Below are 21,462 nucleotides of genomic sequence, written 5' to 3'. Positions count from 1 at the left end.
ATTTATATATTTATAATACACATTTTAATATATCTATATAGTTATTATATAACTATATATTAGGTTAGCCAAAAAGTTCATTTGATTTTTCTGCAAGATGTTACAGGAAAACCCAAACAAACCTTTTGGCCAACCCAATATAAAGTCCATCTCCCATCTTGTCCAACTTCTGCCTGGTTCTTGCCTCACGTAATCCCCATAGGTGATCACTGTTACTCATTTCTGATGTATTCTTCAGCTTTGTTATCAGGTAAATAAGCAAATATGACTAGTCTTATTTTTCTCCTCTTTTTCATAAGTATTAGCATACTACCTATGAGTACACTTTTCTGCACCTTGCTTTTATTCAACTGAAAAAAGAGTCTCTGTATTCACACACAGAGCTTCTTCCTCATCTTTCTAACGGCTGTACTATACTGCATGTATACATAATCATACGTATGCATGTACTGTACTATATCTATATAGCCCATGTTATGGACTAGGCTATTAATGATGCACACGAGTGGTTTCCAATATTATACTATTACAAACATCACTGCAGTTAATAACCTTATACACACTGTGTTTTGCATGTGTACAAATATATTTGTGGGATAAATCAGAAAGGTAGAATTGCTGGATCAAAGGATATGTGCATTAAAATATGGGGAAATACTGTCAAATTGCCTGCCCCAAATCCTATGGTAATTAACCTCTCATCAGCAAAGTGTAAGAGTGTCTGTTTCCCTATAGCCTTATCAACAGAGAGCACATTGACCTTTTGAAGTTTTGTCAATCTGATAGGTGAAAAAACAGAATCTCAAGCTCACTTTAATCTCACAATCTCACGTTGCGTTTCCCTGAGTCTAAGTGATGCTGCCTTTTATGTAAACTGCCTATTCCCCTCCTTTCATCATTTTTCAGTTGGGTGGTCATTTTCTTATGGACTTCTAAGAACCTTATACATGAGAGAAATCAGTTACAAATATTTTTCCACGAGTATTTTTTTGTCTGCTTATGGAGATTTTTTTTTTTTTTGGCTCTGTTTTGGTTTTAGTCAAGCAGAAAATTATTTTTAAAGTGCTTAATTTTTTCCTTTATTTTTAAAATTTTGAGTCAGTTATTAACACCTTCCCAATTACAAAGAAGTAAAGACATCCTTCCATATTTTCTGCTGCTTATTTTATTATTTCATTTTTTTCCATTTAACTCTCTCATCTATATGGAATTTATCCTGATGTGTGGTATAAAGTATGACTACTTTATTTCTTTCCAGATTGAGTCTCATAGGCCCAGTACCACTTACTAAATAGTATATCTTTTCACTGTGATGTACATTTTCATATATTAAATTCCTATGTACATATATTTGTCAATTTCTGGTCACCACAGTATTTTAAATTAGCTCATCTGTCTCGTCAGGCACCAATTCTACACTTTTTAAATTACTGAAATTTTTAATATTTGATATTTGTAAATAAGTTGTAGGGTTGCTAAATATCCATTCAGTTTATGTCCCAACCTTCTTCGAAAAGTAACACTTTCAAAAATCTTCCTCCTGAATTTAAATCAAAGCCTTTGGGAAAGAGATAGTCACATTTTAAGCACCAAGCTATTTTGAATGTATTTCTGAGGTTCAATAAATATAAATAACAAAATATTAAGTCTTTCATCATGAAAATAACAAGGCAAAAAAAAAAAAAAAAGATCTTACCCAGAAATTGAGGTGGGCTTAACTGTGGCAGGGAACGGTGTAATGTTGTAAGTGTATTTTTCCCTCAACTCTGCCAATTGTGGAAAGGGGAATGGAGCCATAGAATAAACAGTCTGGAAAACAAGAACAAAATGCCATGTCTGAAAACGTGGTCTTAACTTTATCAATCCTGCGAAGACATGAAAGTTCTATGATTTGGGTGTGAAGAGGTAGAGACTGCTCCTTACACAGAGGATGGAGAGAGTCCATTTCAATATTATCTTAGAGAAAGACAAAAGAATTTTTTAAAAAATTAAAAAATAAAACAATAATGAGTCCTCAAATCAATCCAGCTGCGACTGGGCACTCCACCTGGTGAACGCAGGGTAGGGGTGGAGCGGGAGAAATGGGGACAGTCTGACATCCCCCTGCTTCTTTGATAGATGGGTTAATTCAGAAATCCATAGCTCCCTATTACTTATTTCCCAGAGAACCCAATAATCTTCTTTATATGTACTGCTCATTTTCCAAAGCTTTCCTTGATGATTTTTATAGACATTAAATGTCAGCCTTCCAGATAAAATTAAATCTGGGGGACGATCCCATGATCACCTGCAAGCTTCCTCCAGAGATACCACCTTTTCAAATGTCTGTGAATGAGTTCTAGGCGAAAATTGTTAACTGTTATTTTTAAAGAAAAAAAAAAAAGAAGGAAGTGACAGGGGTGTAAAGCATAGGCTGTTAAAAAAATCTATAAATAAAAATGGGAAAAGTACCTGTGCTTCCTCCAGAATTTTAAGATGATCTATCATTCTACCAGGGAGAAGAAAATCATCTTGTTTGTTCTCTTAATTTGATAAAAACTTAATTGCTCCAAACATATTTCTTCAATCTTTTGGGCTCTTATTCATCAGAAGATGCATATTAGTCACATGAACTTTCATTTCTTCCAGGAAGCCATTCAATGTTCTGATGACATTTTTAGAGGAAAATATTTTAAAGTGGTATTTTTCTATTCAGAAGGTTTAGGAAATCTCTCATCTCTGCACAGGTAGAAAAAGGAGGGCTCTAAAAGGGGCTTCCTGGCGCTGCAGTCTCACCCCACAGCTCAGAGCTGCCACTGGAACAGTCCACCGAAAGCTCGATTCTAAACAGCCTGCACATCGGACTGTCTCCAAACTTCGTGTTATCCACTTATACTTTAGTGTAACATCCCAAGACTCCAAACACAGAAATGCTGGCTACGATTCCTTTGATTCTCCATTGCTTACTGTGCATAGTTACAAAGTGTATCAAGACCACAAAAGTCCTCTCTAAATCAATCAATCTCATGCATACTTGATCACAGACAGTCCCTGACTCACAACAGTTCAACTTAAATGATTTTTCCTCTTTATGGTGGTGCAAAAGCGATATGCATTCAGTAGAAACCCTTCTTTGAATTCTGAATTTGGATCTTTTCCTGGGCTTACAATGTGCCAAAGATACTCTCTCATGATGCTAGGCAATCAAGCTCCCCATCTGCCAAGTGATCACGAGGGGAAACAAACAGTATATCTACAACCATTCTGGACCCAGACAACTGTTCTGTTTTTCACTTGCAGTTCAGCATTCAATAAATTAAATGGGTTATTCAACTTGCCATTATAAAACAGGCTTCATGTCAGATGATGCTGCCCAAGTACAGGTTAACATAAGTGTCCTGAGTGTTTAAGGCAGTGTTTAAATATAGGTTAAACATAAATGTCTTCATGTTTAAGGCAGGCTAGGATGAACTGTGATGTTTGGTAGGTTAGGTGCATTAAATACATTTTCAGTGTATGATGAGTTTATCTGCATATAACCCCGTCCTAAGTCCAGGAAGGTCCGTGTACCAAAGTGGCTGAGCAGCAGCACAAACGTACTAACAGTGAACTGTTTCCCCCTGGAAAGAAGCAGAAGGCGCCCTGTGGCTCCCATTAGTCCGGAATGTGAGATTAGGCTGCTTCCCAACCTCTCTGTGCCTGCTTTTCCTCATCTGAGAAGTGAAGGCATGAAACTCACCATGAAAAAGTGAAGGATGGTGGTTACCTCTGAGAGGAGCAGGACCTGAGAGGAGTACATGAGGGTGTTCACCTGTGTTGTTAATGTTTTATTTCTTAAACTGGGTCATGGGTGTGTACAATTTATCATATTATTTTAATACATTCTGTTGCCTGAAATACTTCATATGATTTCATTAATAACATGGTCAGAGTACACTCTCTTTGATGCCACAAAGGCTGCCATCAGTTCACTGCCCAAAAAGCTGCTTTACTGACAGTACAGAATGCCAGTAGAGCTTTGATCCATGGTCAGGGAACTAGACACCACATACTGCAACTAAGATCTGATGCAGCAAAATAAATAAATAAATATTTTTTAAAAGTCTTAATTATGCACAGTGATGGATGTTGACTGGACTTTTGTGATCATTTCACAATATATACAAATACCGAATCATTATGTTGTACACCTGAAACTAATATGTCATATGTCAATCATATCTCAATAAACAAGCCCATATCACTGGGATTCAAGTTTAAAAGATGGAATTACTAGGAGGGAGGTTCAAGAGGGAGGGATACAGGTATACCTATGGCTGATTCATGCTGATGTCTGGCAGAAACCAATACAATACTGTGGAGCAAATATCCTTCAATTAAAAATAAATTTCACTATTAAAAAGATGAAATTACTAATGTTAGGAATTTCAAAATTCTCTACCAATGAAGGAAGATGTCTCATTGGAGCTGAAGAGTCACCTTTTATTTCTGCTAATTTTATTAAAAGTTATCAGAAAACTTCTTGGCCCAGACTCATGAAGGAAGTGTATAAGAAAAGAAAGAGGAGTACATTTTGGCCCTACTCTGTCCCATCCTGCCCCAGAGTAAATGGTCTGGGGTCTTACCAAGCTCCTTCAAGGGCCACTCAGCTAAAGACATTGAACCAAAAAGAACACTGGCTCCACTGGGATTCATGCTCTTTTCCTGCTCTTCCTTTCTCTATAATTTACTTTTAGTTAGCCCTTTAAAGTACAAATCAGTGTTTCTGAAAGAAATGTCCTTGTAGTATTTCGCATGTATTCACTCACTCACTTAAAGGTCTCACTTGTCGGCAGACATGTTTATCGCATGAAGGTACATGACATACCACCACAGTCCTCAGGGTACCTGCAAACTCTAGGTACCCAACTGTGCAAATCAGAGATTTACAACTGATTTCAAGAAAGGGCTTTTACTAATTATCTTAGAGCCAAAGTATAGTACACAAATAGTATCTTAAAAAGGAATTTAAATATAATTTGGTTCAACCTCCCTCCCATGCAAGAGCGCCCTCTAGAGCATCTCCAACATTTGATCACAAGGGTGCTGCTTGAACACTTCCAGTTATGGGCCCACACAATTTTGCAAGGCAAGACAGTTTCATCTTTGACAGCACTAATAATCAAATGGTATCCTTCTATTGGACAAGCATTCACATCCATGTGATTTCCATTTCATCACTGATAGAAAAAGGGAACAGTCTCATGGCACATGAAAGCTCTCCTCAGGTAACCGTAAATAATTATTGACAACCACTTTTGGTGAGGTTTCTCCAAACTCGTTTAGTAATTGCATGTAACTAACTTTTCTATATATAATGCCGCTGCTGCTTAGTCACTTCAGTCATGTTTGACTCTGCGCGACACTATAGACTACAGCGTGCCGGGCTCCTCTGTCCGTGGGATTCTCTAGGCAACAGTATTAGAGTGGGTTGCCATGCCCTCCTCCAGGGGATCTTTCTGACCCAGGGATCAAACCTGGGTCTCCTGCATTGCAGTCAGATTCTTTACTGCTGAGCCACCAGGGAAGGCCTCTATATATAATAACTATATACACAACTATAGAGAGAGATTTTCTTGGTGATCTAGTTCCTAAGACTCTGTGCTCCCAATGCAGGGGGCCCCAGTTCTATCCCTGGTCAGAGAATGAAATTCCACATGCTGCAACTAAGAGTTCACATGCCACAACTAAAAAAAAAATCTTGCATGCCACAACAAAGTCCTGGAGCAGTTAGGAAAAAAAACCTCTAACTTTTCTCTCAAAGAATCCATGAGAGACTTTGTCAAAAGGCGTAGCAAAATCCATATAAACTATTTCATCAGTATTCTCCCAACCTCTTTTTCTAACATTATCTCTTATTTAAATGGCCATTGCTAATAATATAAAAGAGTGATGAGATTTATGGTAAAAAAAAAAAAACCCCAAAAAAACAAAAAACCCAGTAGACAATTTGGTGCATGGCACCTAGAACTGAAAGAAATAAGGAAAACCAAACAGGGAAAATCTTTGCATCTCTTCAGTTCAAAAATAAAGATCTTGTATGTGGTCCACATTTTTCATCTGATTGGATTTTTCATCATTTCAAGTTTGCTGACAGACTTAAGGTCTACCGTAATTGGATCATAGCCACTGAATTAATTTTCTTAAGGAGTAAATATAGAAAAGAGAGCGCTTGAAATGACATTCAGCATCTTTCCTTAATACTCTACGATGTCAAGGAAAACCAATGAGTCTATTTACTGCCCAAACTACCAACATGCATTTAAATAGATATTTATATTTAGGTACTGCTGAAAAGGAATAGTATTTCTCTTTTTCATCATTGACATGTTTTACAAAAAACATGAAATCATAAGTTGTACAAAATTAGGCTCAGTTCATCTTTACCAGATGTTTTCCTCGGCAGGAGAAATGCTGCTAAAATAAAATCTAATCAATCAAGCCACAGTCTATGTTTTTCCTTCTAGGATTCTCTTAAAGCAAAGTAAAGAGGGGGCTCTCTTTTCTCCTGGTATCTAAGATAGGAAATTCCCAGAAGACAAAGTGCAATGTATCTGTCATTTACAATGTTTAAACTTCAGGTGAAATAAAATGTTGCCCATTCTTCTAAAGGGGATTTCAGATTTTAGAAAGACATGTTTTGAATAAACATGTGGAAGCCCTGTGTTGGGTGGCGAGGAGCAGCAGCAGGCCATGTGTTGAGCTTGGATCCCACCAGTTCTGGGCCTGCCACTAGACAACCCAAGAATATGGCAAGATGCTCACTCTCCATGTCTTAGTTTCTTCTCTGTTAAGTGACAGAATTAGGTTAGTGGACCTTTAAGAGTCTTTCAAACCAGTGTTTCTATAAGTGTTAGTTCAAACCACTTGCATAACCACCACCCATGGGCCAAATATCTGCCTTTTAATACACTCCTGACATGTTGCTTATACACAGTCAAGTTTGAAAAACACTGCCTCAAATTCTAATGTTTTATACTTCTGTGTATCCATGGAGCAGCCAGGGGGACTCTCAGCACTATGTTAGGCATTATGGCAGAGAAGGCGATGGCACCCCACTCCAGTACTCTTGCCTGGAAAATCCCATGGACGGAGGAGCCTGGTAGTTTGCAATCCATGGGTTCGCGAAGAGTCAGACATGATTGAGCAACTTCACTTTCACTTTTCACTTTCATGCATTGGAGAAGGAAACGGCAACCCACTCCAGTGTTCTTGCCTGGAGAATCCCAGGGACGGGGGAGCCTGGTGGGCTGCCGTCTATGGGATTGCACAGAGTCGGACATGACTGAAGCGACTTAGCAGCAGCAGCAGGAGAAGGCAGTATCTCCCTGGTGGCTCAGATGGTAAATAGTCTGCCTGCAGTGCAGAAGACCTGGGTTCGATCCCTGGGTTGGGAAGATCCCCTGGAGAAGGAAATGACAACCCACTCCAGTATTCTTGCCTGGAAAATCCCATCGACGAAGGACCCTGGCAGGCTACAGTCCATGGGGTCGCAAAGTGTCAGACACAACTGAGCGACTTCACTTTCTTTCTTGTTTCTTTCTAGAAGGTCAAGTGCTACATATTATGAGAAAAGAGTCCCTGTCCTCCAGGAATTCATAATATCGCTGAGGAAATAAAATCCAGCCTCAAATCAAGGTAGAATGTGATGAAGGCTCACAAGAGTGGTACAAGGAAAACCTGGTGAATCAAAGAAGGAGATGCTTTTAGTTGAGCCTATCAGAGACTGGACTGATGCTGAAGTTGAAACTCCAATACTTTGACCACCTGATGCAAAGAACTGACTCACTTGAAAAGACCCTGATGCTGGGGAAGATTGATGGCGGGAGGAGAAGTGGATGACAGAGGATGAGATGGTTGGATGGCATCACCGACTCAACGGACATAAGTTTGAGTAAACTCCAGGAGTTAGTGATGGGCAGGGAGGCCTGGTGTGCTGCAGTCCATGGGGTCACAAAGAGTTGGACATGACTGAGCGACTGAACTGAACTGACTGATGACAGTTTCATGAAGGAGATGGCACATGAACTGGCACTTTCACAGGGAGGCAGGCCTGAAACACGTGAAGAGACTGAACGGGGAAACACGTGAAGCGACTGAGGGAGACCGAACAGAGGGAGCAAAGGTGTGGAGCAGGCATATTCCCCAGTAGCTCCAGGAACATGGAAGACAGTGTGACTTGCCTAGACTTGGGTCAAGGGTACAAAAGGGAACAACAGGAACTATGGCTGAAAAGATAGGTAAATGCCAGACAGTCAAGAGCACTGGCTGATGAGCTGAAAAACCCACGCTCTGTGTTGTAGGTAATAAGTAGTCATTGAAGTTTCACGAGTGAGGAAGAAGGGATGAGATCTGAGTCCTGCCCGGGGCACGTGAATCAGGCAGTTCTGCAGGATGTCAAGCACAGGTCCCCAGCCCCCAGGCCACAGAGGGTACTTCCTGTCAGATCACTGGCAGCATTAGATTAGAAATAAAGTGCATAATTAATAACATGCTTGAATCTTGAATCATCCTGAAACCATTCCCCTGACCCTGGTCTGTGGAAAATTTGTCTTCTACAAAATCTGTCCCTGGTGCCAAAAAGATTGGGGACCTCTGAAAAGGATCTCATAGGTGGTATATGAGAATAATGTTTAATAAAAGACACTTCCCTCTACAAGAGAGAAGAAGCAAGGAAGCAATGGCTCGGGAGGTGTGACAAGAGCTGGAATCAGAGCACAGAGGTCTGGTGTAGATAGCATACTTCCTGCTCTAAGTCAGAGAGGAAGAAAGAAAGGAGAGACGAGAATGCAAAGAAAAGGTGAAATAAAAAATAGAAATGCTCAGGGAAATTCTACCGGGTAGTCAGTATTCTCAACAACTTGGGCAGCTTTCTGCTAAAAGTGAGGAGTTCCGAGAAGCAGGTGGAGGTGCCAGGAGATGAGGAGAGAAATAAAACCTCTTCTCAAGTCCTAAATGAGGGCCTGGGTCTTTGTTTTCTAACTCGTTGACTGGGCCCCAGCCACCAAAATGACCTCAGGTGTGGAACCCAACATTAAAGTTGAAACTTTAAAAAAGCAAGAGAGAGGCACGACAGAGAAAGAAGGAACCAACGCCCAACAACAACTTTGGACAAGAACCACTGCTGGTTAGTTTGCAGAATGAAGGAAGAACCTGGAAGAGATGTCATCAGAAGCCCAGGAGAAGACTGAGAAAAAAATCATGTTATAGAGCCTAATGGAAGACACAGTGCTATCTCTTCTACACTCACTGCCATTTTTAATGACTTGCCCAGTATGATGTTGAGATACAGTAACATGCCAGAAAGTAACAAAACCCTTCAAGTTGGAGATTTTAAAATTTATGATTCCTATGTAAAAATATGAGTTGCAAATGTGGACAAAACAAATAGACCAAAATGAGAAGTAGAATAATCTTCTTTTGATCCTCAGTAATTCCTTCCCAGAAATAATTATTTCTCCCCACCAGTCTTCCTTTAAGGCTAAGAATCAGATCCAGAATAAGCGCCTGGGGATTTGTTGGTGATGGGGGCCGGTGCTCTGATGGGGTTTTTTGTTTGTTTGTTTTTGTATTGCATTTTCTGGTTTTTTAAAAAACTTTCCAGCTTTATTTGAGCCACAATTGCAATATAACATTGTTTAATGAAAGTCATAATAAATATCCATTATTCATTTCTTCCTTCCTCTGCTTGTTCTCAAGGTATTGGGGTCCCCTGAGCCAAGCGGGGCAGGCATTGCCCACTCACCTGCATGAGTTCATGGCTTTCCAGAAGATCATTCTCTAGCATCTCCTGGGTAAGGCGCCCCATGGTGCTATAGAATTCATCTGCTGTCTCACAACATTCTATCTGCCTAGATAAAGAAAGGACAGAAAAAGGAATTGTTTAGGAGACCCCTGCCATCAGGCACACGCTGCAGGCACAATTAGACATGTTTTCCCTTGCCATCAAATCAACCAAGTTAGCAATCAACGGAAGTCAAAATCCTATGATTACACTCACAGTACAGCCTGTGGTAGGCAGAGAAAAGATTTTAAAAACTGGAAGGTCAACACAGTGGTCCTTATTCCAGGGTGAGTTCCTCTCTTTGCTATACCACTCTCCTGACTCACAGCTCCACATGTGGCATTTTTATTGCTCCCACGTGACACCTTCTACACATCTGAACACCCATCACTGATCAGAAATAATAACTAAGAAATTGGGTACCCAAGAACAATTATCCCCTGGAGGGAATCTGTTGCTCTCAATTTGCAAACAGCAGTACCATTGACAGACTGAAACCAAACCACGGTAGAAATGAAAGATGAAACACACAAGAACTTTATCTGCACATTTCATCAGTCCTCAGGATATTTTCACAGTCTTTCCAGTCTTCTCAGGACACTGCTGCGAGCTGGCTATTACACCCTGTTATATTTTTTTTTCTTATTTTGTATTGGGGTACAGCTGATTAACAATGCTGTGATAGTTTCAGGTGAACACTGAAGGGACCCAGCCATGTATGTATGTATGTATGTATCCATTCCCCCTCAAACTCTCCTCCCATCCAGGCTGCCACACAACATCGAGCAGAGTTCCATGTGCTGTGTAGTAGGTCCTCGCTGGTTATCCGTTTTAAACATAGCAGTTACACCTTGTTTCTTGCATTTGCTTCAACAGGTAAATAAAGACTGTCACCTGCCATCCTGTGAGACAGGTGAAACTTTAATTCTTCTTCTAGAGAGGGAAGAAAAAGGAATTACCCAAAGCAGAGACCTGGGTATTTGTTTTATCTATTATGTCATTCTTTGCATAGCAGAAAAACTACTTGCCTTACCAATCATAAGACATACTCTTTGACATATGCTAAGGTTGGGGGATCGCCATAAAGCCAGTCAAAAAAAAATATGATCCTGGGAAAACTTCAGGCTCTAGAGTTCTGTTCAAATCACACTGCCACAATCATGTAGGTAAATAAATGAAATAAACTGTTGAAGTGCTGATGCAAAAATTTAGAGCAGCATGTGGGCATAAATTGAAAAGTGGTTAAGTTTATCCTGGGGGCCAGGTGGAGAGTGAGGAAGAGAAGTAATGTTTAAGGTGAGTTTTGATAAATATTCTCCAGATTGACAAGGAGGAAAAAGCATCCCAAACACGTGGATACAGGAGACAGAAGGCCTTACCTGGGGAAATGCATGTAGGTCCACGGATCACAGTGGGGGTGGCTGTATGGCTGGGGGTAGCCAGAGAGAGCGGAGGGTGGTGGTGGTGTTTAGTTGCTTGCTGCTGCTGCTAAGTCGCTTCAGTCGTGTCTGACTCTGTGCAACCCCATAGACGGCAGCCCACCAGGCTCCCCCGTCCCTGGGATTCTCCAGGCAAGAACACTGGAGTGGGTTGCCATTTCCTTCTCCAATGCATGAAAGTGAAAGGTGAAAGTGAAGTCGCTCAGTCGTGTCCGACTCTTAGCGACCCCATGGACTGCAGCCTACCAGGCTCCTCCGTCCATGGGATTTTCCAAGCAAGAGTACTGGAGGTTTAGCTGCTTAGTCATGTCCAATTCTTTTGTGACCCCCTGGACTGCAGTACGCCAGGCTCCTCAGTCCATGGGATTTCCCAGGCAAGAATACTGTAGTGGGTTGCCATTTCCTCCTTCAGGGGATCTTCTCGACCCAGGGATCGAACCCTTGTCTCCTGTTTACCACTGAGCCACTAGGGAAGCTGAAGGTAGAGAGGTGCAGAGAGCAAATTGCAAAGGCCTCATCTGCCTGCTGAGCCCTCTCAGGACAAGAGTCACGGAAAGGCCTTTAACAGAGAGTGTGGGAACAGACATGGCATTGGCAAGGTTGCCCCCGAGGTGGCATGGCAAGTGTAGGGTGTGATGGAAGGCCATGGAGGGCTGTGCCAGGCATGAGGCAATGAGGGAAGAAGCCAAGGCAGTCAGGTCAGAGAAGAAAAGACACGTGAAAAAGATGCCACTGAGACTTTGCTGATGGTCGACAGTTTACACATTCCACAAGTGCCCTTGTATGAGCAGAGGAGGAAATTTCACGTTGCAGAATCAAGGTGATGGGAAGGGCCCATGGATACGCACACACGAAGCCCTGATGTCACTGAGGTACACATGACCCAGAGATCATCTGCATGATGTTCAGGACTTTTCCAATGGACAGGCTGTGGGGAAGACGACAGGCCCGGGAGTCAGAAAGATCCAGGGCTAAATCCCAGCTCTACTCACTAGCTGTGGGACCTTGAACTAATTAGTCAGCCTTCCTGGGGCAATTTTCTCGCCTGAAAAGACAGGGAGAATAATCCTACCTACGTCATGGGGTTGTGGGGAGAAGTGAGTAAGATAATGTGTTTAATCTTAACATAATGACTGCAGGCCCTTGATGTTGTGTGTTAGTTGCCTTTCCTTTCACTAAATGCTCAAAACGTGAAATTATAATGAGCAAAAACTCTGAAACATTTAAAATTCTACCAGTCTAACTCACAGATTCCTGAACTTCAGGAGCCATTTATAATCAGTAGATTCACATTATTAGAAGCACAGATAATAGAGCCAAGGTACCCACGCTCAAAATCAGGTCTCTCCACTTACAAACTGGGTGACGTGGGGCAATTTCCTTAAGTTCTTTGTGCCTCAGTGATGACATCTGTAAAATGGGGATGATAATAGAACCTACCTCCTAGGATGACAGTGAGATTAAATGAGTTAATTTTACATCTACAGTGCTTAGAATCATGCCTGTCCATTGCAAGCACTCTGTGAATATTGGATATTAAGTGTAGCTATTATTATTTCAATAGTGTGACATCCCTGGGATGACCATATTAATAAATTCTGATAGATAATGGGTAGAGTAGATAGGAATAAAATAAGAACCACCTCTTTTCCTCCTGCCCCATAATTAAGAACTAACAAAAAGGGGACTAGACTCAACCCAGCATACAATCAAGTGCTGTAGTATTTTAATCCTATAAGCTAATTATTCAGCAACTATCACGACGGCTAGAGTGTGATACTGGTAATAGAGAAACTACCAATGCTCAGTTTGCGAAGTAGTAGGCTGGAAATACACGACTGCAGAAAAAGGCTGACATGGGAAGAAAGTAAACAGGTATGTAAATGTCACAACAAATCCCCCACAGGTGAATTTATTTGCCTCACTGAAAAGCTATCTGCAGTGAAACAAAGGCAGAGGAGATTGCTACGTGATATTTAAAGACACTTCCACACAACAATGATTTTTTTTTTAATCCCTGAATTGTTAGTTGGTGGATTTTTCTTACAAAATTAAAAAATGCTGCAAGTCTCTCAGGAAACAACTTCCCATCAATAAAAAGGCTACTTAAGAGGTTTCTGAAACAAAACACTGGAAGTGATTTATAAGTTCTCTAACCTGTTGTCTACGGGCACCCACTCAAGTCATTTAAAAATAGCTCTAGGAAAGAAACATTAAAAACTTTTCTGCATGTTCAGTTAACTGTAACAATTTCATCCTGATGTCTCTCCCATTACCCAAAGGCAGATATTTAATGTAATAGTCATAATACATTAGAGATGGGTGAAAATACCCTAGTGTTTTCAGCCCTGATACTAGACAAGAATGTAAGTGAAATCTGTTTGGTGGTAATAGATTTCAAATGGAATTAACTCTTGATGAAAGGAAAGAAGTTCCATGTGTTCTACTATTGACTAGGCACCAGGCACCATGCTAGATACCTTTATACATAGTATCTCATTTAATTTTATCACATTCTACAAAATACCAACCCTAAATATTTACTGGAAGGATTGATGCTGAAGTTGAAGCTCCAATACTTTTGGATGTGAAGAGCCAATACACTGGAAAAGACACTGATGCTGGGAAAAATTGAGGGCCGGAGAAGAAGCGGGCAGCAGAGGATAAGATGGTTGGATAGCATCACTGACTCAATGGACATGAGTTTGAGCAAACTCCAGGAGATAGTGAAGGACAGGGAAGCCTGGCGTGCTGCAGTCCATGGGGTCACAAAGAGTCAGACACGACTGTGCGACTGAACAACAAAATAATTATAAAGACTCAAACATAAGCCAAATTGCAGTCTTAACCAACAAACCCACACAGCTGTCTCCAGATCTTTCAATTCGTCTTCCACCTAAGTCCCTCTCCCTCTCCACAACCAGGGTTAGGAAAGATGCCAACAGTGTGGACCTGCCAGGACGCCAGCACTGAGGAGGAGGAGAACTCCAGGCCTGAAACAGCCTGCCCCCTTCTCTGAAACAGCTTCCACTTGCCCCCAACATTCACTGATGAGCCGACAGAGCGTTCAGAAGGCAAAAGCAATTGCCAAGCATTCACAACTTTCTCTTTTCCTCACATTTAAATATTGATGAATATTGATTTAAATATTGATAAATATTGATGCATAAACATTGGAGAACAAAAGCGCTGTAAGGCTCTCACACCACAGTACAGAACAGGAAGGGGAAATTACTTACTCTCCCAACTTTGCCCAGATAGCCAGCGACACCCGTAGGATGATTTCCGAACCTTCAAAGAAAACTGAATCCCAAATCTTTAAAACTGTATGGTTAGGGAGACACGTAGCGAAGAGAGTCAGAAACCACTGCATCGTGAAGACATTGGTCAGTGGAGGCTCATATCCACCTGAAATTTAAAAAAACACTCTACATTTCTGCAGAATTGATGGTGTGCAAGATATGAAAATACCCGCTTTCAATCTCTCATGTCCACTCAAATATTAGCTTGGCCAAAAAGTTCATTTGGGTTTTCCCATAACATCTTACAGGAAAAACCAAAAGAAGTTTTTTTGGCCAACCCAGTATGTTATGGCTGCTTTTTTTTAATCTCTCTAAATTCTTGTTCTTTCTTTATTTGGGTGGGGGTAGGGGGAGAACATAGGTGTGTTTAATAAAAATCGCAATACTATGAACTTCACAAATTCTTTGTGACATTTCAGAAATCTTAACCTAAAATTTAATTTGAGTGTACCTACTGTGGGGCACTGAAAATCGAGGAGGATGCTCTCCCTATCAAAAACAGGATAAAAGAAAGGATTTTAACCACTCAAAAGTAAAAGCTGATTTCCAAAACCTCCTAAAACCTACTTTTATTCAAATGCTGCTGATAAAAATAAAATTGCTCATAAGCAATTACTTGTTTACTTGTTAATTTATCCATAGTCCTCAGACCACAATGGAATTAAATCAGAAATCAATAACAGAAAGAAAGCTGGAAAATCCCCAAATACTTGGAGATTAAGCAAAGTGACATTTTAAAATATTTTTAACTAAACTACATTCCGTTTTAAAGATCTGGGATCCAGCTCACTTTGAACTTTCCAAAGTCACTAAAACAAGAGAGTCTTCTCCCACTTCCCATTATGATTGCATAAGCATATATTTTAATGAAATATAAAAATTTAGATACTAGACTAATCCTTTCTCCAAATTACAGTCAGAAGGTACATTTACCCAAGTACAAGCAAAACAAGATCTGTCCTCCTGTATCCACTTTCTTCCTTCTTACCTACAAAGGAGTATCTTTGTTCACAGGCTAGTATCTAAGGTCACCAAGGCATTTGGGCAAATGTGGAGCCCAGTGAAGTGTGTCTGACTCTGGAACAGGCCAATCTGGTCTTGCTGGAAGCTTTATGAAATCCTCACAGGTGCACAAGTATACTGCACCGCCAAATTAAATAAGATTACTCCAACTACTTGGAAGAAAATGCTTAGAGACACCTGGGTGTCACTATAATTTCCAGTGTATTTTAATCATAGATGAGGTCCTCAAAACCCTTTCAGATTTTCCCAGATTTAAATTCATGGGTCAGGAACTGACAGCCTTTTAAAGAAAACATAGCAAATATCGTATTTTTGGTATCTGGAGAAGTGCAAGAAGTGGGGATGACGACAGCTACAAGCTTGGGTGCTTGGGAAGCTGGTGATGCCAACTAGATGGCAGAGACTCAGCCACTTGCAGAGCCATCTCCATTGCCACCTTAATCAACCCAGTCCCTTCCTTCAGGGCTCAGATTCTACCTGGAGGCCAAGAGAGCCCTTCTCCAGTAAGAACTGGTCCATTCATCTCAAGTAAGTCTAAATTCTGAAGGAGATCAGCCCTGGGATTTCTTTGGAAGGAATGATGCTAAAGCTGAAACTCCAGTACTTTGGGCACCTCATGCGAAGAGTTGACTCATTGGAAAAGACTCTGATGCTGGGAGGGATTGGGGGCAGGAGGAGAAGGGGACGACAGAGGATGAGATGGCTGGATGGCATCACTGACTCGATGGATGTGAGTCTGAGTGAACTCCGGGAGTTGGTGATGGACAGGGAGGCCTGGCGTGCTGCGATTCATGGGGTCACAAAGAGTTGGACACGACTGAGCGACTGATCTGATCTGATCTGAAGTCTAAATATCCTTCACTTCACATGAATGAATAAAAGGAGCATTAAACATCTCAGCCCAAAGGACTGCTTTTATCTCCTACAACTTTATGAAAATACATATTCTACTCTCCATAACCTCAATGGTTGAAGCAAAACCACAGGTTCGGCCAAGCTGTACCTGTAGTTCAATTTTAAAGAACTCCTATAGTTTTGATGCCAACTTACAGCAGTTTAACTGATAGCAAGGCATGGATACCATTCTTTACCTAGAGTACAGTATATAGTTGGTGAGCTGGTACTGGTGAGGTTCCTGACTGACTTCTTAACCATAACCAGTTAGAGATTCAACATCTGGCCCTCCATTTGGGTTTTGTTTTTATTTCTGTTTTTGTTCTCTAGAAATCTTTCACTGCACCAAGCTCTGACCAAATGAAATATCTGAAACCATGTTTCACCATTCAAGGTTTAGGCTCATAGGTACAGTGGTATCAGAAAAGTAAACTACTTTCAAAGGTATAATAGCATCGAATCATCACTACCTCCACTCTCCTTGTTTGCAGTTTTCTGAAGAGTATCCAGGTGCTGAGATAATTCAGGGAGATTCAGTCTCAAGAGGTCTCGGAAGACGGCCATATCCACGGACAGTGCCCGGAGATTGTTGACAAAATAGCTTTCAGGAAGTACCTTGTCAATAAGGTAAATCATAATCTGAAGAAAAAAGATATAGAACAAGATTGCTTCACAAAAACTGCTTGCTATACCAACACGTCCTACATAGAACATATTCAAATTGGCAAAAGACAGTTAGCCAAAGCACACCATTCTTTACACGTGTCAGCACCAAATGTTCTGGATTTTCAAGGCTCCTCTCCACTTCAAGGTAAGGAGCAGGTGGCATAATTGTCTACGTCAGGGGTCCCCAACCCCAGGGCCATGGACTGGCACCAGCCCTTGGCCAGTTAGGAATCTGGCCACACACAAGGTGAGCAGTGGGAGAGCGAGTGAAGCTTCATCTGCCGCTCCCCATTGTTCATGTTATGGCCTGAACCATCTCCTCTGCCCAAGCCCCACCTATGGAAAAACTGTCTTTCATGAAACCAGTCCCCGCTGCCAAAAAGGCTGGGGACCTCTGGTTTAACTCACTCTGACCCCAAATCTGCTGCTGTCTAAAATTTTTAGCTGGGCCACTAGACCTGAGTTCATCCTGGTAGTAGCTGTGATGATATAATCCTCAGCCTCCCTCTGACAAGCCATGGAGCTCAAGCTTTCTCAGCATCCAGAAGAAATCTCAAGGTCAGCTCCTTGATATCAATGCAATTTCACAACCTTAATCTGAAAACTCACAGCTGGCCCATCATGGAATATCCCGACAGCAGTCGATCGCAAGATTCACTGACCATCAACCTGAGTTTTTGAACAACCGATGTCAGCTTTTTGTCCACTTTCTCTCCTGGGACAATGCAACAAATGGTACATTTTTGTTTTGAGCATATGGTGCTTTTAAAATCAGATGAGACTGCCTCATATTCTTCAAATTACTGTTTTCATCCTAACTTTTCTATTTGTGGTTATCTTTTCTAAGATGTCAAGAACCACTGGAGAGACCCAGAAAAATACACCTGAGTTCTATATGTCAATCTCTGGTCCTTTCCCTGTCAGCTTGAATGCCCTGTTAATGCCCTCATCCCTAGACGACTTACACATTTCCCAGAATACAGGAAAAGCAAAATTAAGAGCAAAATCATAGCTGGCCCTATACAGTGATGGAGAAGTAGCTGTCTCATATTTTTTCACAAAATACTATTTTAAAAAAATTATCTCCCAGATCTGCCAAGGGCCCATTTTTCTCTCATCCTTGACTTGTAACTTCTACTTTCAGGGTCATAGTTTTGACTAAGTCAACAAGGGTGGGAATATCCTCTCAAAAAGGCCTCCCTGAAGCCTATATTACAGGAGTGACCCGTCCAGGGAATCACTTTAGCTTTCTTACACACAGAATTTACCAGGTATATGTATCATCACCCTAGAAATAAGAGCTTAGCAATAAAAGCAGTATATTCAGCTTGTGTGGAGGGAGGAAGTCCTTGAGGAGCCAGGCCAGTTCAGGGGGAGGACAGATTTTTAGCAGAGCAGAGGGCTCTGTCAGGGACCTCATACTCTACAGATAAGAAGAAGAGGAACTGATGGGATCACAAAGACAAAATTTATAGGTAACAGTCAATTATTGCACTTTTCATCTAGAGTAAGTTACATAATACCAATAAAGATTTTTATGATTTATATAAATGAATTTATAAGGTTTTATGAAAAGATTACAATCCCTCAAAATTATATGAAAACTAGAAAAAAAAATTCCAATTATCACAGTAATTCATCTGACCCAATGAAATTCTCTGTCCAGAGGCATCTCAAAGTCGAACATAAGACATAAGAGCCAGTTATGTTGCTCCACCCACTCCTGTATTTCAAAGAACAAACATTAGATTTAAAAAAAAAATAGGATAAATAATGGCAGTGGAACAAAGACAGTCTCCTCAACAAGTGGTGCTGGAACAACCCTACACTCTCCACAAAATGTAAGTCAAAAGGGATCATGGACCTAAATGTAAAACACAATACTATAAAACTCATAGGAGATAAATATAGCCTAGATGACCTTGGATATGGGAATGATTTTTTATATAAAATAACAAAGGCACAATCCATGAAAGAAATACTTGGTAGGCTAGAGTTTATTAAAATTTAAAACTTCTGTTCTGTGAAAGACACTGTCAAGAAGACTAGAAGACAAGCCAGAGATTGGGAGAAAATATTTGAAAAGACACATCTGACAAAGGACTGTCACCCAAAATAGACAAAGAACTCTTAACACTCAACAATTATAAGAAAACAAGCAATCCAATTAAAAAATGGACTGAAGACCTTGACAGATACCTTACCAAAGAAGATATGCAGATGGCAAATAAGCTATGAAAAGATGCTTCATATCACAGTCATCAGAGAAATTCAAATTAAAACAATGAGATACCACTATACACTTATTACAATGGCCAAAATTTAGAATGCTGCCAACACCGAATGCTGGCAAGGATACTGAGTAACCAGAACTCTAGATTTGCTGGTAGGAATGCAAACTGGTAAAGTCACTTTGTAAGACAGTTTAACAGTTTTTTATAAAATTAAACACACTCTTATCATACAATCCAGCAATCGTACTCCTTGGGATTTAGCAAAAGGAGATGAAAACATATCCACATAGAAACCTGCATGTGGATTTTCATAGCAGCTTTATTCATAATTACCAAAACTTGGAAGCAACCAAGATGTCCTCCAGTGGGTCCAGAAAATGGAATATTATTCACCACTGAAAAGAATTAAGTGTGCGTGCAAGCTCGGTTGCTTGGTCATGTCCAGCTCTTTGTAACCCCATGGACTGGGAGCCTGCCAGGCTCCACTGTCCATGGAATTTTCCAGGCAAGAATACTGGAGTGGGTAGCCATTTCCCACTCCAGGGGATCTTCCTGAGCCAGGGATCCAACCACTATCTCTTATGTCTCCTGCACTGGCAGCAGGTATATGGAAAATCTCTGTTTCTTCCTCTAAATTTTGATTTCAACCTGAAACTGCTCCTTAAAATGAAGTATTAAAAAAATAATGGGGAAGCTTCAAATTTTTAACAAACAGTTAAATCTTTGTTTGTAACTATTTTCAAAACTCTGTTTTTTACTATTTTAAAAACCTAAGTTACTAAGAAAAAACAATAAATGCAAAAAATCAGGAAAAATGGTTTACCTACTCTGATAAACTATTTATTTCCCTATTAACTAAAACTTACCAAGGCCAAAATAGCCCCTGGAAAAACATTGACATCCAATATTTCCCTTAGCATAAGAACTGTCTTCAGGAACCCAACCTTCCTCTGCATACTGAATGTCTAACCACAAGATTCCCAAATGATGATGATGTCATTTCATTCCACAGAGTTCATTTTCTTAGAAGCAGAAATATAAATATTCAGTTCCTCAGCTTTGTCTAATTCATCTTTTTATGTGAATTTTTAGCTTCTCAAGCGTCACTGAGATTCATGATTTGATTGGCATGTACATCCCATATCCCAAACCTCTCCACCCTACTCTCTAACCGGAATTGTTCATTTCAGCTTTTCAACTAAACAGCTCTCATTCCATAGTCGTGCAAATTACACCTGGGGGAAAAACGGAGTAAAGCATACAGAATGAGTAAACAAAATTGCTTTTAATAAAAAATGTTCTAAACTCATGTATTTGATTTGCCACTGCCTCCCCCTCTTCCACCCCTAACTATGTGATATGCAAGTAGCTTCAAAGCTGCTTCCTTAAATACATGAATGGAAAGTCTGAGAGGGTGAATACAGGTTGAGATCATGTCAGGATGGATTTATAATTAATTTCAACACAATGTGCATACAACCAAGAGAAAAATGTGTTCATTTTTCCATATGACATTAAGTGAGTTACTGAGACTATCACTAAGGAATGCACTATAATTAAACAGAATTGGGAGGAGTGGGACCTTGAATACAAAGACTAAGTATTTATCTCATACATCACACAACACTGCAATCAACAACAGTTTCAGGGTTCAAATACGAATTAGCAACCGTATATTACCCCAAGCAAATAAGGCAGTGGCCATCCTCGACACCTGAAATCCTTCATTTCTCATAAAGACTCTTTGTGGTGACTCACTGCGTCAGATTCAGACCTACAAGTTTAACTTACGAGCGTCCCATCTCAAAATGTTTCCAGAAATTTTTCAACTAAAAAAAGGCCCTAGACATCCAAGATTAAAAGATAAGACATATCATTCACTTTCATAGCCTTTCTCCACACAAGCACCTTTCAGCAGACATTCACTTGCAGCCTATTTCCTTCATACCTCACCCCAGATATGAAAGCAACCTGTTAAGAAGATTCAACCAGGGACTTCCCTGGTTGTCCAGTGGTTAAGACTTCATCTTCCAATGCAAGAGGTACAGGCTCAATGCCTAGTTGGGGAGCTAAGATCCCATATGCCTTGGGGCCAAAAAAAA

General features: G+C 40.5%; 1 protein-coding gene across 3 annotated transcripts in view; it reads right to left on the bottom strand.

Moving 5' to 3' along the window:
* Positions 1-21,462, bottom strand: part of TBC1D30 (TBC1 domain family member 30) — a 44,093-nt gene that overhangs the window by 10,027 nt on the left and 12,604 nt on the right. For all 3 annotated transcript variants that reach the window (XM_044942511.2, XM_044942510.2, XM_044942512.2), the window contains exons 6-9: positions 16,931-17,099; positions 14,481-14,649; positions 9,764-9,869; positions 1,697-1,809 (exon numbers count right to left, since the gene is read on the bottom strand). In XM_044942511.2, coding sequence (XP_044798446.1) covers positions 1,697-1,809; positions 9,764-9,869; positions 14,481-14,649; positions 16,931-17,099 — 557 coding nt within the window. The remainder of the gene's footprint in view (positions 1-1,696; positions 1,810-9,763; positions 9,870-14,480; positions 14,650-16,930; positions 17,100-21,462) is intronic.

The sequence above is a fragment of the Bubalus bubalis genome, chromosome 4 (genome assembly GCF_019923935.1).
Source record: "Bubalus bubalis isolate 160015118507 breed Murrah chromosome 4, NDDB_SH_1, whole genome shotgun sequence".
In the NCBI taxonomy this organism is placed as follows: domain Eukaryota; kingdom Metazoa; phylum Chordata; class Mammalia; order Artiodactyla; family Bovidae; genus Bubalus; species Bubalus bubalis.
The sequence above is the reverse complement of the archived record's forward strand: the minus strand, read 5'-3'. Positions and strand labels throughout refer to the sequence as shown.